At 47.9% G+C, this 18,613-nt stretch overlaps 1 protein-coding gene across 4 annotated transcripts; it reads left to right on the top strand.

Annotated features, from left to right (window-relative positions):
• The first annotated feature begins 6,795 nt into the window (after positions 1-6,795).
• Positions 6,796-18,613, top strand: QNG1 (Q-nucleotide N-glycosylase 1). 4 transcript variants are annotated; one of them, XM_017350804.3, is made up of 4 exons: positions 6,796-6,934; positions 8,109-8,368; positions 14,982-15,177; positions 17,906-18,613. In XM_017350804.3, exons 2-4 carry the CDS (start codon positions 8,195-8,197, stop codon positions 18,136-18,138), a joined length of 603 nt encoding a protein of 200 aa, XP_017206293.1. In that variant the 5' UTR covers positions 6,796-6,934; positions 8,109-8,194; the 3' UTR covers positions 18,139-18,613. The 4 variants fall into 4 exon arrangements, with proteins under 4 accessions (XP_017206293.1, XP_051689719.1, XP_002721316.1 ...); XM_002721270.5 differs by having other exon boundaries at positions 6,878-7,589; XM_017350805.3 differs by lacking the exon at positions 6,796-6,934 and adding an exon at positions 7,037-7,516.

Raw genomic sequence — 18,613 nt, 5'->3', positions numbered from 1 at the left:
CAGCTGTTGAGGCCATTTCAGGGAGTGAACCAATGAACGGGAGATCTAGCTACTCTGAAATGAGTAAATTTTTTTTAAAGAAAATGTGTAAGATACAAGTGTTTTGTTGGGATGGTTTCTACCACAAGGAGCCACATGCAATGTGGTAAGTTTAAGAAAGAAACCAACATGTGTCTGCCCCGGAGTGGACATTGTGGTGCAGGTTAAGCACTCCCCATCCTCTAGCCCAATCCACTTTCCTGCTCACATGCCTGGGAAGGCAGTGGATGATGGCCAAAGCGGAGTTCCTGGCTCCTGGCTTCTGCTGGGCCCAGCCCTGGCTATTGTGACCATTTGGGGAATGAACCAGCAGATAGAAACACTCCACCTCGTTCTTTGTCCAGAACTGCTAAGAACTAACTGTTGGTCCTCCTGTAAACAGTTCTTCCTCTATTACTTTGTTTCTCCAAACTTATTTCCACCTCCTAACACCTAGACCTGCAATTATGAGGGAATTAAAAGGTATAGTCACCAAAATCTCACACTTTTTAAAATCCTTTGAGAAATTTTCCCTTTTGACCATTGCAACTTCCTTCCCCCCACCCTGCCCCTTTTAATCCTCTTTTTTTTTTTTTTTCTTTTTAAAGATTTATTTATTTGAAAGACAGAGAGGTGGAGACAGAGGTCTTCCCTCTGCTGGTTCACTCCCCAATGCTGGTTCACTCCCCCAAATGGCCGCAGCGGCTGGAGCTGAGCTGATCTGAAGCCAGGAGCCTGGAGCTGCTTCTGGGTCTCTCACGTGGGTGCAGGGGCACAAGGACTTGGGCCATCTTGCATTGCTTTCCCAGGCCACAGCAGAGACCTGGATCGGAAGAGGAGCAGCCAAGACTCGAACCAGCTTTCATATGGGATGCCAGCACTGCAAGCAGTGGCTTTACCCACTATGCCAAAGCGCTGGCCCCTCTTATCAAGTTTTAGAACTGAGATGACATGCCGTGAGGCTATGGTGGAGAGTTGGTTACTGCATAGCAGAAGCCGTAGAGAACCTAGCCCAGGACCTGAATGGAGAAACAACGTAACTGCAAAGATTTTCAGTTGCAATGAAAGCCAAGGTGGATTGTTAAGTCAAGGAAGACCTGCTGTGCTAAGGACTAAGAAACCGCATCACCAGTTTTACTAACTTTGGACACCCAGTGGTTGTGAGGGGAAGAGCAGGGGCCAAAACTCAGACCCCAGCCAGCCTGCCCCTCAGCAGGAGGTCAGAGAGTGCTGACAGACCCTTTCCTCCTGTAATCAGAACACTTAACTTTCCTTTGCATCCACAAGACATTTGAAAAGACAGAGGCAAAAAAAAAAAAAAAAAAAAATCTTTAAAGAGAAAAACAGCACTAATAATATAACGAGGTTGCCCGGTAAATTAACTGAATAATTATTTCCCTTAAATGAGACCATCTAAAACAAAGATATGGGCTGGCTTCATGCAACTGGGAATGGCCACACCCCATGAAACAGATGGTCCCAGATGCTCCACTTCACTCTAGCTTCCTACTAAGGTGCCTGGGAAGGCAGCAGTTGATGTCCCAAGTATCTGGGACCTGCCATCCACAGGGGATGGAGTTCTGGATCCCAGCTTTGGCTTAGCCCATCCCTGACTGTTGTGGCCATTGGGTGATGAACCAGAAGATGAGTCAGTCTCTCTCTCTCTCTCTCTCTCTCTCTCTCTCTCTCTCTCTTCTCTGGCTGCACTTGACAGTTGAGCTGTCTTGGACCAAGCCCTAGAAAGCAGGAGGATTCGTTTTTTCTAATTAATTAATCAGTTACTCTGAAAGGCCGAGCAACAGAGAGAGAAGGAGAGACAAGGATCTTCCATCCTCTGGTTCACTCCCCAAAAAGCTGCAACAGCCAGGTCTGGACCAGGTCAAAGCCAGGAGCCTGGAATGCCATTAGAGTCTCCCACATAGTTGGCAGAGGCTCAAGTACTTGGACCATCATCCGCTACTTTCCCAGGAGCATTTTTCAGGAACTGGATTGAAGTGGAGCAGCCAGGACTCAAACCAACCCTTTCATATCAAATACCAACATCACAAGCAGCGGTTTTACCTGCTGCACCACAATGCCACCTATTTGTGAAAGAATATATGTAGGAAGAAAATTGTTTTGGATGCTGAACAGCCAACGTAATGAATTTTTTTAATTTTTTTTTATTTTTATTTATTTATTTTTTTGACAGGCAGAGTGGACAGTGAGAGAGAGAGACAGAGAGAAAGGTCTTCCTTTACCGTTGGTTCACCCTCCAATGGCCACCGCAGCCGGTGCGCTGCAGCCGGCGCACCGCACTGATCTGATGGCAGGAGCCAGGTGCTTCTCCTGGTCTCCCATGGGGTGCAGGGCCCAAGCACTTGGGCCATCCTCCACTGCACTCCCTGGCCACAGCAGAGAGCTGGCCTGGAAGAGGGGCAACCGGGACAGAATCCGGCGCCCCAACCGGAACTAGAACCCAGTGTGCTGGTGCCGCAAGGCGGAGGATTAGCCTAGTGAGCTGTGGCGCCGGCCAAGGTAATGAATTATAACACATTTTGTTAGTAACATGCTATCAATTTCCATATATATATATATATTTGAAAGAGTTACACAGAGAGAGAAGGAGAGACAGAGAGGGAGATCTTCCATCCACTGGTTCACCCCCCAAATGGCCGCAACAGCAGGAGCTGAGCCAAACCGAAGCCAGGAGTCAGGAGCCTCTTCCAGGTCTCCCTTGCAGGTGCAGGGGCCCAAGGACTTGAGCCATCTTCCCCTGGTTTCCCAGGCCATAGCAGAGAGCTGGACTGGAAGAGGAGCAGCCGGGACTAGAACCATATGGGATGCCAGCGCCGCAGGCAGAGGATTAACCTACTGCGTACAGTGCTGGCCCCCTAGCGTTGCTAATTTCAAGTCGGTCAGCAATGAAGTATGGACGACAGCCAGTACCACTCAGGTCTTCATGGTTATGCCATGTCTGGGAATGCACGGTCATTTCCTGACTTTCCAGGCTCCATCTCAAGGCTGCCACTGAACATCGGGGTAATGAGGAACACAATTCTAAATTTCTGATGGTTCCCTCCACATTCAAACTTCGCTGAAATCCCACACCTGGGGTGAGTGCTTTGGCACTGGAGGTTAAGCTGCTGCTAGGGACATGCACATCCTGTATCAGAGTGCCTGGTTCAAGTTCTGCCTCTGCTGCTCCTTCCTGCTAATACACACCCTGGGAGGCAGCAGGTGATGGCTCAAGGACTAGTATCTGCTATCCACATTAGAGACCTGGATGGAGTTCCTGGCTTCTAGCTCTGGTCTGGCCCAGCCCCAGTTGTTGCAGATATTTGGGGAGTAAGTCAGGAATAAAGGATATCTCCCCATCTCTGACACTCCGCCTTTCAAATAAATAAAAGTAAACTTTTAAAAACACACACACACCTCACATGTAAGAAATCTGACTTCCTGAGCAACCTCCCAAGGAACCGGATAACGCAGCCTGGGATTACAGGGAGTCAGTTCCCTGTGGGGAAAACTCCGACTGACTGCGTGTGGTACAACAGTTAAAATGTCACTGTGGTGCTGGCATCCCATATTATAGTGCCTGGGTTCAAGTCCTGGCTCCACTTCCAATTCCAGCCTCCTGGTGATGCACACCCTTGAAGGCAGCTTGTGATGGTTCAAGTAGTTGAGTCCTTACCATCCACGTGAATGACCTAGGCTGAGTTCCCAGCTCCAGGCTTTGGCCCAGCCCAACACTGTCCATTAGGGGTATTTGGAGAGTGAACCAACTGATGGGAGCTCTCCTTGTCTGTCAGTGTCTGGAACATATAAAAAACAAGAGCAAGAGGCAGGCATTGACAACCAGTGGGTTAAGCTGCCTTGACCCATATCATAGTGTCACTTTGAATCCTGGCTGCTCCACTTCTGCTCCAGCTCCCTGCTAATGTGCCTGGGAAGCAGCAGATGATGGCTCAAGTACTTGAGTTCCTGCCACACCTGGGGAATGAATCAGCAGATAGACACACTCTATCTGCAGTTCCTGGCTCTTGGCTTCAACTTGGCCCAGCCCTGTTGTTGAGGTCATATGAGAATTGAACTTGTGATGCCAACATTCCTTACCATAGTGCTGGTTCAAGTCTCATCTAATACTTCTGGGAATGCAGTGAGTAGGGACCCAGGGGCACCTGCCACCCTACATGGAAGAGCTGGATGGAGTTCTGGGCTTCTGACTTCTTGGCCCAGCCCTGCCTGGCTGCTCATTTGGGGAATGATTCTCTCTCTCCCCCCCGATCCCACCACTCTGAAATAAATAAAGGCTGGAGTGGTGGCATAGCAGGTAGAGCTGTGATGCTGGCATCCCATATGAGGACCTGTTTGAGGCCCAGCTGTCTACTTCTCATCCAGCTCACTGCTAATGTTCCTGGGAAAGCAGTGAAAGATGGGCCAGAGTGCTTGGGCCCCTGCACCCACATGGGAGGCCCAGATGAAGCTCCTGGCTCCTGGCTTTGAGCTGGTCTAACACCAGCAGTTGCAGCCATTTAGGGAGGGACCAGATGATCTCTGTCTCTCCCTCTCTCTGTGTAACTGCCATTCAAATAAATAAATCTTGACATTTTACTTCAGAATGATGGCGCTCTTGATGACTGACTGGAATAATCTAACTTGTACACTGCTTGGAAGTGGGGAAAACGGTACACACGATTGATCTTGTATCCCTGTTTTGTTAACCTTTAAAATTGTCAGCTTAGTGGCCAGTACTGTGGCATAGTGCATTAAGCTGCTGCCTGCAGTGCTGGCATCCTATTTGGACTCCAGTTTGAGTCTCAGCTGCTCCACTTACAATCCAGCTCTCTGATATGGTCTGGGAAAGCAGTGGAGGATGGCCTAAGTCCTTGGGCTCTTGCACCTGCAAGGGAGACCTGGAAGAAGCTCCTGGCTCCTGGCTTCAGATTGGCCCAGCTCCGGCCATTGCAGCCAACTGGGGAGTGAACCAGTGGATGGAAGACCCTCCCCCCAACACACACCTTTCCTTCTCTCTCTGTGTAACTGCCAAATAAAATGAATAAATCTTTCAAATAAATAAAATGTCAGCTTAGGGGTTAGAGGTCATCATGACCTCTTCCAAATTCTATGCGTAGGGGTAGAGTTTCTGGCAAAGGTTTTCAGAGAAATACCCAAGTGACATGTTGCTTTGGCCTTTAGGCGCTTCGGTTTTCCCCTTTCTGCAGACGCATGCTTGTAAATGCAGAACTGTTCTGCAACCATGAAGACAAAAGCTACAGGCTAGGGATGCTGAGGCAGAAAGCAAGAAGCCTAGATCCTGCCGACGTTCTCAAAGAGCTGCACCAACTCTGGGCTTATTCTGAGAAAAGTCATCCCCTTTTTGCTGAGTTACTAAAGTTTGATTTTGTTGTTGTTGCTGTGGCCTGAAGCACAGTCCTCTCTAGATACTTACCTGCCCTACCAGACGTCAAATGCTATGTGTCTTTGCTCCCTGTAGATGCTGTCCCAGGAAGAGAGAAACCATCACAAAACTACTTGAAACCACAAGGAAGTTTATTAGGAAAGCTAAGAGTTGGTGCAATGATGCAATCCCGTTATTCCACTTCTCTGCTGTTATTTTGTTCTTGCAGGCTATTTTTTTGGCCCTATGAACTGACTTCCTACTCACTCAGGTTGCCCCCAAAAGGATTACAGCAGTTCCAGGTCTGACATCCAAGCTCAGCTGGATCCACAGGTGGTGTGAGTCACTCTGGAAGAATGAGCACGCTTTTCCGGAAGCAACTTAAAACTTTTTAGCCTTGCAGTTTACTGAGTTGAACCAGGGGACGTGCATACCTCCAGTCTAATCTAGTTGTTGGCCGACAGTGATAGTACGGGTCCATACCACCTCTGGGGCTGAGGATGCTGGTCTACACTGATTGTGCTTAGGAGAGAGAGATTCCTGAATAACATCGGTTGGGAAGGAAGGAGGGAGATGTTGCGTAAATAAATAACTCACTTTTTGTATTCTCAGCATTTTGTAGACATACCTGGAAAACAGAAGACAAACCCATACACACACAGTTTATGGTTTATTTCAATGTGGTTTTTTTTTTTTTTAAAGATCTTATCTTATTTATTTATTTGACAGGTAGAGTTACAGATGGTGAGAGCGACAGAGAGAGAAAGGTCTTCCATCTGCTGGTTCACTCCCCAAATGGCTGCAACGGCTTTAGCTGAGCTGACCCAAAGCCAGAAACCAGGAGCTTCTTCAGTGCTTTCCCAGGCCACAGCAGAGAGCTGGCCTGGAAGAGGGGCAACCGGGACAGAATCCGGCGCCCCGACCGGGACTAGGAAACTGGTGTGCCGGCGCTGCAGGCAGAGGATTAGCCTAGTGAGCCGCGGCACCGGCCTCAAGTGATTTTTTTTAAGGTTTATTTATTTGAAAGGCAGAAGGGGGGGGGGGTGTCTTCATCCGCTGGTTCACTCCCCAGACGGCCGCAGCGGCCAGAGCTGCGCCATCAACAAAGGCTTAGCTCTCAGCCCAAGTCACCGAACTCTCCCTTTCACTCGCAAACCGCAGGGTCCAGTATGCGCTCCTGTCATACCCCGGGCTAGGTGCGATTCGAGACCACGCCCAAGGCCACACACAGATCAGCACCGACTCAACGCACTGTCTCCTCAACCACTTCTCCAAACCTCCCAACTAAACTACAGACTTCCGGAAGGAATTCTGCACGACGAGGCGGCGACCTGCCCAGGGGCTCGGGGCGGCTCGGGCCAGGCACCCAGCCGAGGGCCGTAAAGCGCGCCGGGCCCCAGGAACCCGGATGCGGGGCGTCGCGCACACCGCGCCTTCCGGGATCCGAGCTGTGAGGCCATCGCGACCGGGACCACGACCGGCAACCGCAGTCCCCACATCCCCGCTTCCCATACGGGGGCTGGCGGGGGGCACAAGGTGGGGAAGCAGCAACTCCCGGCCTACCGGCGCCCGACCCTTCCAGGCGGGTCGCGGGCCTCCACAACCGGAAGTGGGGCCTGATCGCGCTCGGGCGAGAGTGGGCGTGGCCGCCCTCCCGGAAGTGCCTGCGGCGCCGGCCCGAAGCTGTTCCCGCGGTCTCCTCGGGTTCCCGCGGGCGCGGGCATCGCTGCGGGGCTGGGGGCCGCTCTGATTGCCGTTCTCTGGGAGGCCCGGGCCCTGAATCTCGAGTTTGAGCAGCCCCAAAGTTCAAACTGTCATCCCCCCACCCCGCAAGTCCCAGAGGACAGGAGCGGAATGGACGCGCCCCTGCCTCCCCGGGAGTCCGCCCAGTTCATCGCGGAGCGCAGTCGGGACGTGTTCATTGACGGCGGAGGCGTGCGCAGGGTGGCGGAGCTGCTGCTGGCCGAGGCCTCGGGGCCCGGGCTGCGCCTGGAGGGCTGGAAGGCCCTGCACGAGCTGAACCCGCAGGCGGCCGACGAGGCGGCGGTCAGCTGGGTGTTCCTCACAGACACGCTCAACTTCTCCTTCTGGTCCGAGTCAGACGAGCACAAGTGTCTGGTGAAGTACCGGGGCCGGGCGTACAGTGGGTACTGGGCCCTGTGCGCCGCGGTCCACAGAGCGCTCGACCAAGGTTGGTGCTAGGCGCCCCGAGACTGACCCGGCCTCAGCACGGCTCTGAGAGCCCCTTCCCAAGGATACTCGAAGCACAGGAAGGGCATGCTGTGTGCAGGACCCTGTGTGGACGGTGGGGCTGGCGTGGCGTGGCGCCGCGGGTTCGAGTCCCGGCTGCCCCGGCCCGACCCGGCTCCTTGCCGATGCCCCAAGCAAGGCAAGCCCCAGTGCTCGGGGCCCCTCCTGGGCCGATCCGAAGTCAGGAGCCAGGAGCTTCTTCTGGGCCTCCCCAACAGGGGCAGGGGCCCAAGCCCCTGGGCCCTCTTCCACTGCTTTCCCAGGCCATAGCAGAGAGCTGGATCGGAAGACGAGCAGCTGGGACTCGAACCTGCGCCCACGTGGGATGCCCGCGCCTTGGGCCAGGGCGTTAACCTGCTGCACCACAGCGCCAGCCTCATTAATCATGTGTTGTAACAGCAGGAGTCGAATGCACATGATGTATGACATTCTTCTCCTGGATTTTCTTTTCCCCTTAAAGGGATTCCGATAACTAGTGCCTCGTACTATGCCACGGTGACCCTGGACGAGGTTCGGCACATATTCCGCTCCGACACCGAGGTCTCCATGCCTATGATGGAAGAGAGGCATCGGATTCTGAACGAAACCGGGACAATTCTGCTGGAGAAGTTCGGAGGCTCCTTCCTTAATTGCGTCCGCAAAAGTGAGAACAGTGCCCAGAAGTTAGTGAGCCTGGTTGTTGAGAATTTTCCTTCTTACAGAGATGTGACTCAGTTTGAGGTGAGTTGCGTTCGTTGGGGATGTTTGAAGTCCTAATCCTCCCAGAGTTAATTCTTTTACTTCCAGAATTCACTTTGAGAATCAAAACTTGAATTTTGAAGTTCCTTTCCTGTGGATAAGAAATAGTTGGGGCCGGCGCTGTGGCGTAGCGGGTAAAGCTGCCGCCTGAAGCGCCAGCATCTCATATGGGTGCCAGTTCTAGTCCCTGCTGCCCCATTTCTGATCAGCTCTCTGCTATGGCCTGGGAAAGCAGAAGAAGACCGTCCAAGTCCTTGGGCCCCTGCACCCACGTGGGCGACCTGGAGGAGGCTCCTTGCTCCTGGCTTTGGATCGGCGCAGTTCCGGGCCGTTGTGGCCTTCTGGGGAGTGAACCAGTGGATGGAAGACCTGTCTCTCTCTGTCTCTGTCTCTCTCTGTCTCTGTTTCTCTCTCTGTCTCTGCCTTTCAAATAAATAAAATAAATCTTTTAAAAGAAAAAAGAAATAGTAACAATGTCTCAAAGCCATTAGTTCTCTTGTGTGTGTTTTATTTATTTAATTTAAATAGTGAAAGAGGAGGACAGATAGGAAGAGAGAGAGTGGGCCAGCGCCGTGGCTCACTTGGTTAATCCTCCGCCTGCAGCGCTGGCGTCCCATATGGGTGCCGGGTTCTAGTCCCGGTTGCTCCTCTTCCAGTCCAGCTCTCTGCTGTGGCAGAGAGGATGGCCCAGGTGCTTGGGCCCCTGCACCCCCATGGGAGACCAGGAAGAAACACTTGGCTCCTGGCTTTGGATTGGTGCAGTGCCGGCCATAGCTGCTATTTGGGGAGTGGACCAGCAGAAGGAAGTCCTTTCTCTCTGTCTCTCTCTCACTGTCTACAACTCTGTCAAATTAAAAAAAAAAAAAAAAAAAAAAAAGGGAAGAGAGAGAAAAGGGAGAGATCCAGATCTTCTGTGATCTTCCATTCATCTGGGCCAGACCAAAGACAGGATCCAGTAACTCCATCTGGGTCTCCCCATGTGGATGGCAGGGGCCCAAGTTCTTGGGGCATCTTCTGCTGCTTTCCCAGGTGCATTAGCAGGGAGCTGGATCAAAGTAGATTAGCTAGGACTTGAACCAGACCTTTTTTTTTTTTTTTTTTTTTTTTATCTTTTATTTAATGAATATAAATTTCCAAAGTACGACTCATGTGTTACAATGGCTTCCCCCCCCATACCGTCCCTCCCACCCACAACCCTCCCCTTTCCCACTCCCTCTCCCCTTCCATTCACATCAAGATTCATTTTCGATTATCTTAATATACAGAAGATCAGCTTAGTATACCTTAAGTAAGTATTTCAACAGTTTGCTCCCACACAGAAACATAAAGTGAAAAATAATAGATGATTTTTTTTAAATGATGATGAAATCAGATCAGACCTATTGTCATGTTTAATCCCAGTGAGAGTCAAGTTGGGAATTGATAATTTCTTTTTTTTTCTTTTTTTTTTTTTTTTTTACAGAAGATCAGTTTAGTGTACATTAAGTAAAGATTTCAATCGTTTGCACCCCCATAGAAACACAAAGTGAAATATACTGTTTGAGTACTCGTTATAGCATTAAGCCTCAGTGTACAGCACGTTAAGGACAGAGATCCTACATGAGGAGTAAGTGCACAGTGACTCCTGTTGTTGACTTTACAAATTGACACTCCTGTTTATGGCATCAGTAATCTCCCTATGCACCAGTTATGAGTTTCCAAGGCTATGGAAGCCCCTTGAGTTCTCCGACTCTTATCTTGTTTAGACACGGTCATAGTCAAAGTGGAGGTTCTCTCCTCCCTTCAGAGAAAGGCACCTCCCTCTTTGAAGACCTGTTCTTTCCACTGGGATCTCGCTCACAGAGATCTTTTTGCCAGAGTGTCTTGGCTTTCCATGCCTGAAATACTCTCATGGGCTTTTCAGCCAGATCCGAGTGCCTTCAGGGCTGATTCTGAGGCCAGAGTGCTATTTAGGACATCCGCCATTCTATGAGTCTGCTGAGTATCTCACTTCCCATGTTGGATCACTCTCCCCTTTATTTATTCTATCGGTTGGTGTTAGCAGATACTAGACTTGTTTATGTGCTCCCTTTGACTCTTAGTCCTTTCATTATGATCAATTGTGAACTGAAATTGATCACTTGGAATAGTGAGATGGCATTGGCACAAAACCAGACCTCTTGATATGGGATGCTAGCATTGTAGACAGTGGCTTAACCCACTGCAGCACACAGTACCATAAATAAAATTTTCTTAAGATTTATTTTTTTATTTGAAAAGCAGACTTACAGACATGGAGGAAAAGACAAAGAGAACTCTTCGATCCACTAGTTCACTCCCCAAATGTCTGCAACAGCCAAGATGGGGCCAGGCAGAAGCCAGGAACTAGGAACTTCTTCTGAGTCTCCCACATGGGTGCAAGCACCCAAGCACTTGTGTCATCCTCTGCTGCTTTCCCAGGCACATTAGCAGGGAGCTGGATTGGAAGTGGAGCAGCTGGGACTTGAACCAGTGTCCATATAGGATGCCGGCATCACAGGCAGCAGCTTACACTACTGTACCACACCAGCTCCATAAGTACATATTTAAAGAAAATTTAATATGACTTTCAGGACACCATGTAGTTTGTTTACTTTTTTTTTTTTTTTTTTAAGATTTATCTTATTTATTTGAAAGACAGAGTTACAGAGAAAGGCAGAGAGAGAGAGAGAGGCCTTCCATCGCTGGTTCACTCCCCAAATGGCTGCAATGGCCAGAGCTGCGCTCATCCAAAGCCAGAAGCCAGGAGCTTCTTCTGTGTCTCCTATTTTTTTATTTATTTATTTATTTATTTATTTATTTATTTTTATTTTTTTTGACAGGCAGAGTGGACAGTGAGAGAGAGAGACAGAGAGAAAGGTCTTCCTTTACCGTTGGTTCACCCTCCAATGGCCGCCGCTGCAGCCGGCGCACCGCGCTGATCCGATGGCAGGAGCCAGGAGCCAGGTGCTTTTCCTGGTCTCCCATGGGGTGCAGGGCCCAAGCACTTGGGCCATCCTCCACTGCACTCCCTGGCCACAGCAGAGGGCTGGCTTGGAAGAGGGGCGACCGGGACAGAATCCGGCGCCCCGACCGGGACTAGAACCCGGTGTGCCGGCACCGCTAGGCGGAGGATTAGCCTAGTGAGCCACGGCGCCGGCCTCTTCTGTGTCTCCTAGAAGTGCAGGGGCCCAAGCACTTGAACCATCTTTGTCGCTCCCCCTCTTCGTGGAGGAACGACACAGGACCCTGCACTGTTCTTTTGTCTGCTCGGCCCTTCCCGGGTTTGCTGCTGGTTCTTCCCGGGTTGGCTACCGACCCTTCCACCTCCGTGGAAGGGCGGTTCCCCCTGGCCACTTTCCCCACTTCCGCGGGGGAGCGGCACACCGCCGGCCGGCTCTCTCGGGGGCTGCTCAGGTGTTCCCCTTAGATGTTCCTGGTGCATGTTGTCTCTCTCCTCCTTTATAGTCCTCTTCCGCCAATCCCAACTCTGCTACCCACATGCCGAGTACGCTGCTCTCCTCCAATCAGGAGCAGGTCCTACAGTTTATTGGTTGAACTGGAGGCAGCTGTGTAGAAGCTTACTCCTCCCCAGCGCCATATTGTGGGAGAGCAGATGCATAGAATAAGTCTTAATTCGAGTAACAGTCTAGTCCCAGTTGCTCCCCACACATCTTTTTACTGCTTTCCCAAGTGCATTAACAGGGAGCTAATCAGAAGTAGAGGAACTGAGACTTGAACCAGTGCCCATATGGGATGCTAGCACTGCATGCTGTGGCTTTAACCCACCACTGCGCCACAGCGCCATCCCCAGTTTGTTTACTTTCAAGTTGTCCTAGATTTTTCTTTTTGTGGATGTAAGGAATGAATTTTTTTTGTAGATTGTGAAATAGATTTTGCAAGCATTTTCTTTCTATTTCATTTACAGTACAACAGCTTTTTTTTTTTTTTTAAGATGTATTTATTTAGTTGAAAGGCAAGGTGACAGTGAGAGAAAGAGAGAAGGAGATAAGATAGATCTTCCACCTGCTGGTTCACTCCCCAAATGGCCACAGCTGAGACTGGGCCACCCGGAAGCCAGGAACCAGAACCCCACTGGGGAGTCCCATGTACTTGGGCCCTCATCTGCTGCTTTCCCAGGCACATTAGCAGGGAGCTGGATTGGAAGCAGAGTGTCTGGAACTCCAGTCTGGCACTGTTAAATGGGATGTGGGCATCCCAAGGGACAACTTAAACCCCTGCACCAAGCACTGGATATATGTGGGCACTTTTCATATTTTGACAGATAACATTTGATGTTACTCTTAAATCATCTGTAGTACTTTACTTTTCTGTTTGTTCATGGTAAGTTTATTGAAGACTTTGCTCAAGAAAATTCATGGTTATAGAGTTTTTGTTTAACAATTATTTGATAAAGGTAAACATCTTTTGAAAATATTCGTAAGGTTAAATAGATTGTGGAAAATATAAGGAATTGTTATTTCAGCATTTACTGGTATTTTCAGTGATACCAGTTAACATTTTTTTTTTTTTGACAGGCAGAGTTAGACAGTGAGAGAGACAGAGAGAAAGGTCTTCCTTCCGTTGGTTCACCCCCCCAAATGGCCTCTGGGCTGGTGCTGTGCCAATCCGAAGCCAGGAGCCAGGTGCTTCTCCTGGTCTCCCATGGGGTGCAGGGCCCAAGCACTTGGGCCATCCTCCACTGCCTTCCCAGGCCACAGCAGAGAGCTGGACTGGAAGAGGAGCAACTGGGACAGAATCCAGCGCCCCAGCCGGGACTAGAACCCGGGTGCCAGCACCACAGGTGGAGGATTAGCCTAGTGAGCCATGGCACCAGCACCAGTTAACATTTTAGAGGTCCAGAATTTTATTACTAAAATAATTTGATCACTAAGGGTAATTGGCTTAAAGGAAAATGTTTTACGCATTATTTGAATTATTTTTTAGATTCTTCACTGGAGTCTTATATTTTGTTCCTTTTTTCATTTTAAGTGACATAATCTAATCGTGTGATATCTAGTCTGCTACCATGGAAACAGCAGGCATCATGTGACAATTATGTTTCCTTAGACCACTAGCGCTGATTTTGTTATATAAGTTTTAGCCCTATTTTATCCCATTTTGCCCTGTGAACCTTGTTAAAAATAGCAGATAATGACTGCTATCTATTATACTAAACTTTATGGTATAATAATTATCTTTGATACACAATTATCTTTGATCGTTTTATTTTGTGAGTTTTATATCTTGCCATTTTATAAACTAGATTCACTAGAAACCAAGTTACCATATAACAACCTAGCTTATGTGAGAACAATCACAGCGTTGCTGTATTTGAGTGGTTTGGGAATTTAGGCTCTTAGCATAATACAGGATTGTTTCTTAATGCTGATGGTTCCCCAGTCTCTCCATTTAATTCATAGACTTCACATTGTGTTGAAAAATAAGCATGTATGTTTGCCCTGGAAAGCACAATTCCAAATTTTATTTTCTTAATGTTTGTTTATTTATTTGATCTACCTGTAAGACTGACAGAGTGAGAGATCCTCCATCTACTGGTTTACTCCCCAGTGCCCGCAGCAGCCAAGACTGGGCCACGTGGAAGCCAGGGGTCCAGAACTCCATCCAGGTCTCCCACATGGGTGATAGGGCTCCAGGACTCAAACTGGTGCTTTAATATGCAATGCCAGTGTGACAGGCAGCAGTTTATCATTTCACAGGATCTTTTTATAGGGCCTTTCCCTCAAGTTTTCATTTAACTTTTTATTTAGTTACTTATATCATTTACTAATTAAAATGTTCTCAAAGATGGTCAGAATGTATTTGAGGAGCTAATAGTATTTGTTATTCCCATTTAGCAGCTCAACAGTTATAAAATGTGATTTGAAATTATTACCATTGATATTAGGAGCAGGAGTAAATTATAATCAAACTGTGCTTTTCCATAGTTTATACTAATCTTCATTTGTAGATTTAAAGAGAATTCTTAAATTATAATCCAGCATTTTATAATGCTTTATTAAACTTGTTTCTGTAATGTATAGATATAATTGGTTACTTTAGTTACACTTCCAAAAATGGTAGGCTTGATCATTTCTGACTGTTGATCAATTATGTTTTTATGTCTAGAGTAAGTTAACCATATCTGAAAAGAAAGTAAAAAAAATTAATGTGATTCTCCTCAGATGTGAACTCAGGTATTATTTTCTTCTTTATAGTCTTCTGTATTTTAGACAATTAGTGTGAATTATGTTGCAACCCCAAATTTTTTAAAGAAATTTTCAAAAGAATACCATCTAGACCATAAACATAACAAGCAGTTGGATTGCAGTAACACAGAAATACATATCTAAAGTGATGCCATTGAAAAAGAATACTAACCAGTCCAGGATAACATGAATTGTGTTCTGTTTGCCTTGAGTAAATTGGAGTGACAGATAATGTTTATTAGATCATTTTGTTTTCTGCTAAAGGTCTGTAAATTCTTATCAACAGAGTGAGATTAGTCTGCCCTTGACAAAATGATTTGTGCCTTCTTACAACATAGCACAGAGCTTTGGGAAGCCCGGGTAACACTGATATTCTCGCTGTTCACCAGGGGAAAAGAGTTTCTTTTTACAAACGGGCCCAGATCCTCGTGGCAGACACGTGGAGTGTGTTGGAGGGAAAAGGAGACGGCTGCTTCACGGACATCTCCAGCGTCACCATGTTCGCCGACTACAGGTTACCCCAGGTCCTGGTCCACCTCGGAGCCCTGAAGTACTCCGATGAACTCCTGAAGAAGCTTCGCAAAGGTGTGCAGCCTCCATTCAGACATTTCTTGTTATGTGGTGAGCTGTGTTGAGTCTAGTTTTTTTTCCACAAAAGGTCTCTTGCTTTAAAAAAAAGAGTTCTGTTTATTGCTTATAGTGTGGAATATGGATCATGTGGAAAGTTGTGCTATTGGGATGTTTAGTTTCAGAGCCCAGTAAAATGAAACCTGAGTTTGTGTTAGGTGGACCTGTGCCACTCTGACACTTCCTCAGATGTAAGTGGTCAGAGCGTTAATCAAGTGTAAGAGCACCTTAAATTCTCTCTTTTGGGTACAGAATTTTCTGCTACTTTTTCTCTTTTTCTTTTCTGTTCTTCTTCTTCTTTTTTAAAATGTATTTGAAAAGCAGAGTGAAGGGCCCATGCTGTGGCGTAGTAGGTTAAGACTCCGCTGGCAGTGCTGGCATCCCATATGGGCACTGGTTCGAGACCTGGCTGCTCCATTTCCAATCAGCTCCCTGCTGTGGCCTGGGAAAGCAGCGGAAGTGGGCCCCTGCATCCACGTGAAGGACCTGGAACAAGCTCCTGGCTTCAGATGGACAGCTCCAGCCATCCATTTGGGGAGTGAACCCTCAGATGGAAGACCTGTCTCTCCCTCTCTATCTGTAGCTCTACCTCTCAAATAAAAAAAGAAAAGCAGAGTGACAGAGAAAGGGAGAAAGATCGCCATTCTCTGGGTCACGACCCTAATGCCCCAACAACCAGGGCTGGGCCAGGCTGAAGCCGGGGGCCAGGAACTGCATCCAGGTCACCCACGTGGGTGACAGGAACCCAAGTTCTCAGGTTGTCATCTGTGCCTCACAGGCAGATTCATAGGAAGCTCAATGAGAAGAGCTAAGCAGGGCCCAGCGCTGTGGCGCAGCAGGTTAAAGCCCTGGTCTGAAGCGCTGACATCCCGTATGGGTGCTGGTTCTAGTCCTGGCTGCTCCACTTCCAATCCAGCTCTCTTCTCTGGCTTGGGAAAGCAGTGGAAGATGGCCCAAGTCGTTGGGTCCCTGCACCCACATTGGAGACCCAGAAGAAGCTCCTGGCTCCTGGCTTCAGATCAGCGCAGCTCCGGCTGTTGCGGCTGTCTGGGGAGTGAACCAGCGGATGGAAGACCTCTCTCTCTGTTTCTTCTTCTCTGTAACTCTGTCTTTCAAATAAATAAAATAAATCTTTAAAGTAAAATAATAAAATAAATAAAATAAAATAAAATAAAACTGCTTAAAAAAAAAAAGAAGAAGAGCTAAGCAGCTGGAACTCAAACCAGGCCCTCCAATTTGGGATGCTATGGACTGTGAGTGTCCCAAGTGGTACCTTAACTTGCCCAACCCTCTTTATTTTATTGTTAATTTTTTTATTTGACAGGTAGAGTTGTAGACAGTGAGAGAGAGACAAAGAGGAAGGTCTTCTTTCCGTTGGTTCACCCCCCAAATGGCCGCTACAGCCGGCGCTGCGCCAATGCCGATCCAAAGCAAGGAGCCAGGTGCTTCTTCTTGGTCTCCCATGGTGGTACAGGGGCCCAAGCACCTGGGCCATCCTCCGCTGCCCTCCTGGGCCACAGCAGAGAGCTGGACTGGAAGAGGAGCAACTGGGACTAGAACTTGGCGCCTGTATGGGATGCCGGCACCGCAGGCAGAGGATGAACCAAGTGAGCCACGGCGCCAGCCCCAACCCTCTGTATTTTAAAAGAAAGTTTTATGATTGAATAATTTTGCCCAGTTTCTTGTTGTTGTTCAGTTAAAATCCTACACAGCCAAGGAGGCTTAGCTCAAATGCTTCTACTTAGCTTTCCCTGAGTCTTCGTGTTTTGTCTATGTCTTGAATTTTTATAGCGCTTGTCTCTGCTGCTGTGAGAAAAAAATCCCAGTGAGAAGGGAAGCAACAACGGCCAGGCCTGGGCTAGGCCAAAGCTGGGAGCCAGGAGTTCCATTCTGGTCTTCCATATGGCTATCGGGGATGCAAATACCTGGACCATCCTCACCGCCTTCCCAGGCACATCAGCAGGAAGCCGGATAGAAAGCAGAGCAGCCAGGACTCCACGGGCACTCCAATATAGGCTGTCAGTGTTGCCAGCAGTGGCTTAACCCCCTGCACCCCAGTGCCGGCCTGCTGTCCTGTTTTTAAGTTTGTGATTACCACATATTCATTTAGCAAACATTTATTGGTGAGTTAGTATGTGTAAGATGCTATGTGAAGTTCTGAGAATATTGAGAAAACAAGCCAGACATGGCCCCTGTCCTTGTGGAATTTAATGCCTAAGTTGAAGAATGATGTAACCAAAAGTAAATCTGAGGCTTACAGTTTTTGTTTGAAATGATTTATTTATTTAGAAAGAGTTACGGAGAGGGAGAGACAGAGAGAGAGGAATCTTCCATCTGCTGGTTTATGCCCCAGACGGCTGCAGTGGCTAACACTGCAAGGCCAGGCTGAAGCCAGGAGCTTCATCCAGGTCTGCCACGTGAGTGCAGGGGCCCAAGGACTTGGGCCATCTTCTACCGCTTTCCCAGGCCAAACAGGGAGCTGGATGGGAAGTGGACTAGCCGGGATATGAACTGGTGTCTATATGGGAAGCCGGTGTCATAGCAGTGACTTGACCCACTCAGTGTCAACCCTGGACTACAGTTTAAAATGAGTACTATTTAAGTACTATGTATTGTACTACAGTGAAGTTCTGAGTGCATTTTGTTACCCACAATGAATGCTTCTTGCTGTTTTTCCTCCTTGCAGGAGAAATGCTTTCATATGGGGACAGGCAAGAGGTGGAAATCCGAGGGTGCTCACTTTGGTGTGTCGAGCTGATCCGTGATTGTCTCCTGGAGCTTATTGACAGAAAGAGTGAGAAGCCTAATGCAGAGATCAATTCCATTCTTCTGGATTATTGCTTATGGGACTATGCTCGTGACCACAGGGAAGATATGAAAGGAATCCCGTTCCATCGCACACGATGCATATATTATTGATCCGGAATATAAATAGATCCAGAGAAAACGCCTACGTTTTTATAGCATATAAATCGTTTGTACAGTTTTGCTTTGCCATTTGGAATAGATGGTAGAAATTACAAGAACAAGAAAGTTGACTGTTCAGTTTTGCTTTAAAAATGTTTTCCCCAGTATTTCCTCTGTATTCATCACTTTGCTTGTTTCAATCTTGGCTGTATTTTCCTTTATTTTGTGGTGACACAGTTGACAGAAATAGTGAAGGAAGTTTCATACTTTCTTTATATCTCAGATTTCTTACAATTAATCATGTCTTGCAGTCTTTACTAATAATATTTAATCTCTTCAATTGATATCTTTTTTCAGGGTATACTTATTTTATTTGTACTGTAATCATTTGATATAAAAGAGAGGATAGAGTCTTTGATGTAATTAATCTTGACCTTATTTTTATGCTCCTTATTGGTAATAATAATAGATGATTTTCAGTTTTGGA

This window comes from Oryctolagus cuniculus, chromosome 1, assembly GCF_964237555.1.
Source record: "Oryctolagus cuniculus chromosome 1, mOryCun1.1, whole genome shotgun sequence".
Taxonomy (NCBI): domain Eukaryota; kingdom Metazoa; phylum Chordata; class Mammalia; order Lagomorpha; family Leporidae; genus Oryctolagus; species Oryctolagus cuniculus.
Note: the sequence above shows the minus strand (reverse complement) of the source record. Positions and strands in the feature narration are given on the sequence as shown.

Excerpts from the sequence above, each read along its gene's own strand:
- QNG1 (XM_002721270.5), top strand. The coding sequence starts at position 7,253 with ATGGACGCGCCCCTGCCTCCCCGGGAGTCCGCCCAGTTCATCGCGGAG. Across the intron at positions 7,590-8,108 it reads CCACAGAGCGCTCGACCAAG|GGATTCCGATAACTAGTGCC; the intron begins GTTGGTGCTAGG and ends TTCCCCTTAAAG. Across the intron at positions 8,369-14,981 it reads GAGATGTGACTCAGTTTGAG|GGGAAAAGAGTTTCTTTTTA; the intron begins GTGAGTTGCGTT and ends GCTGTTCACCAG.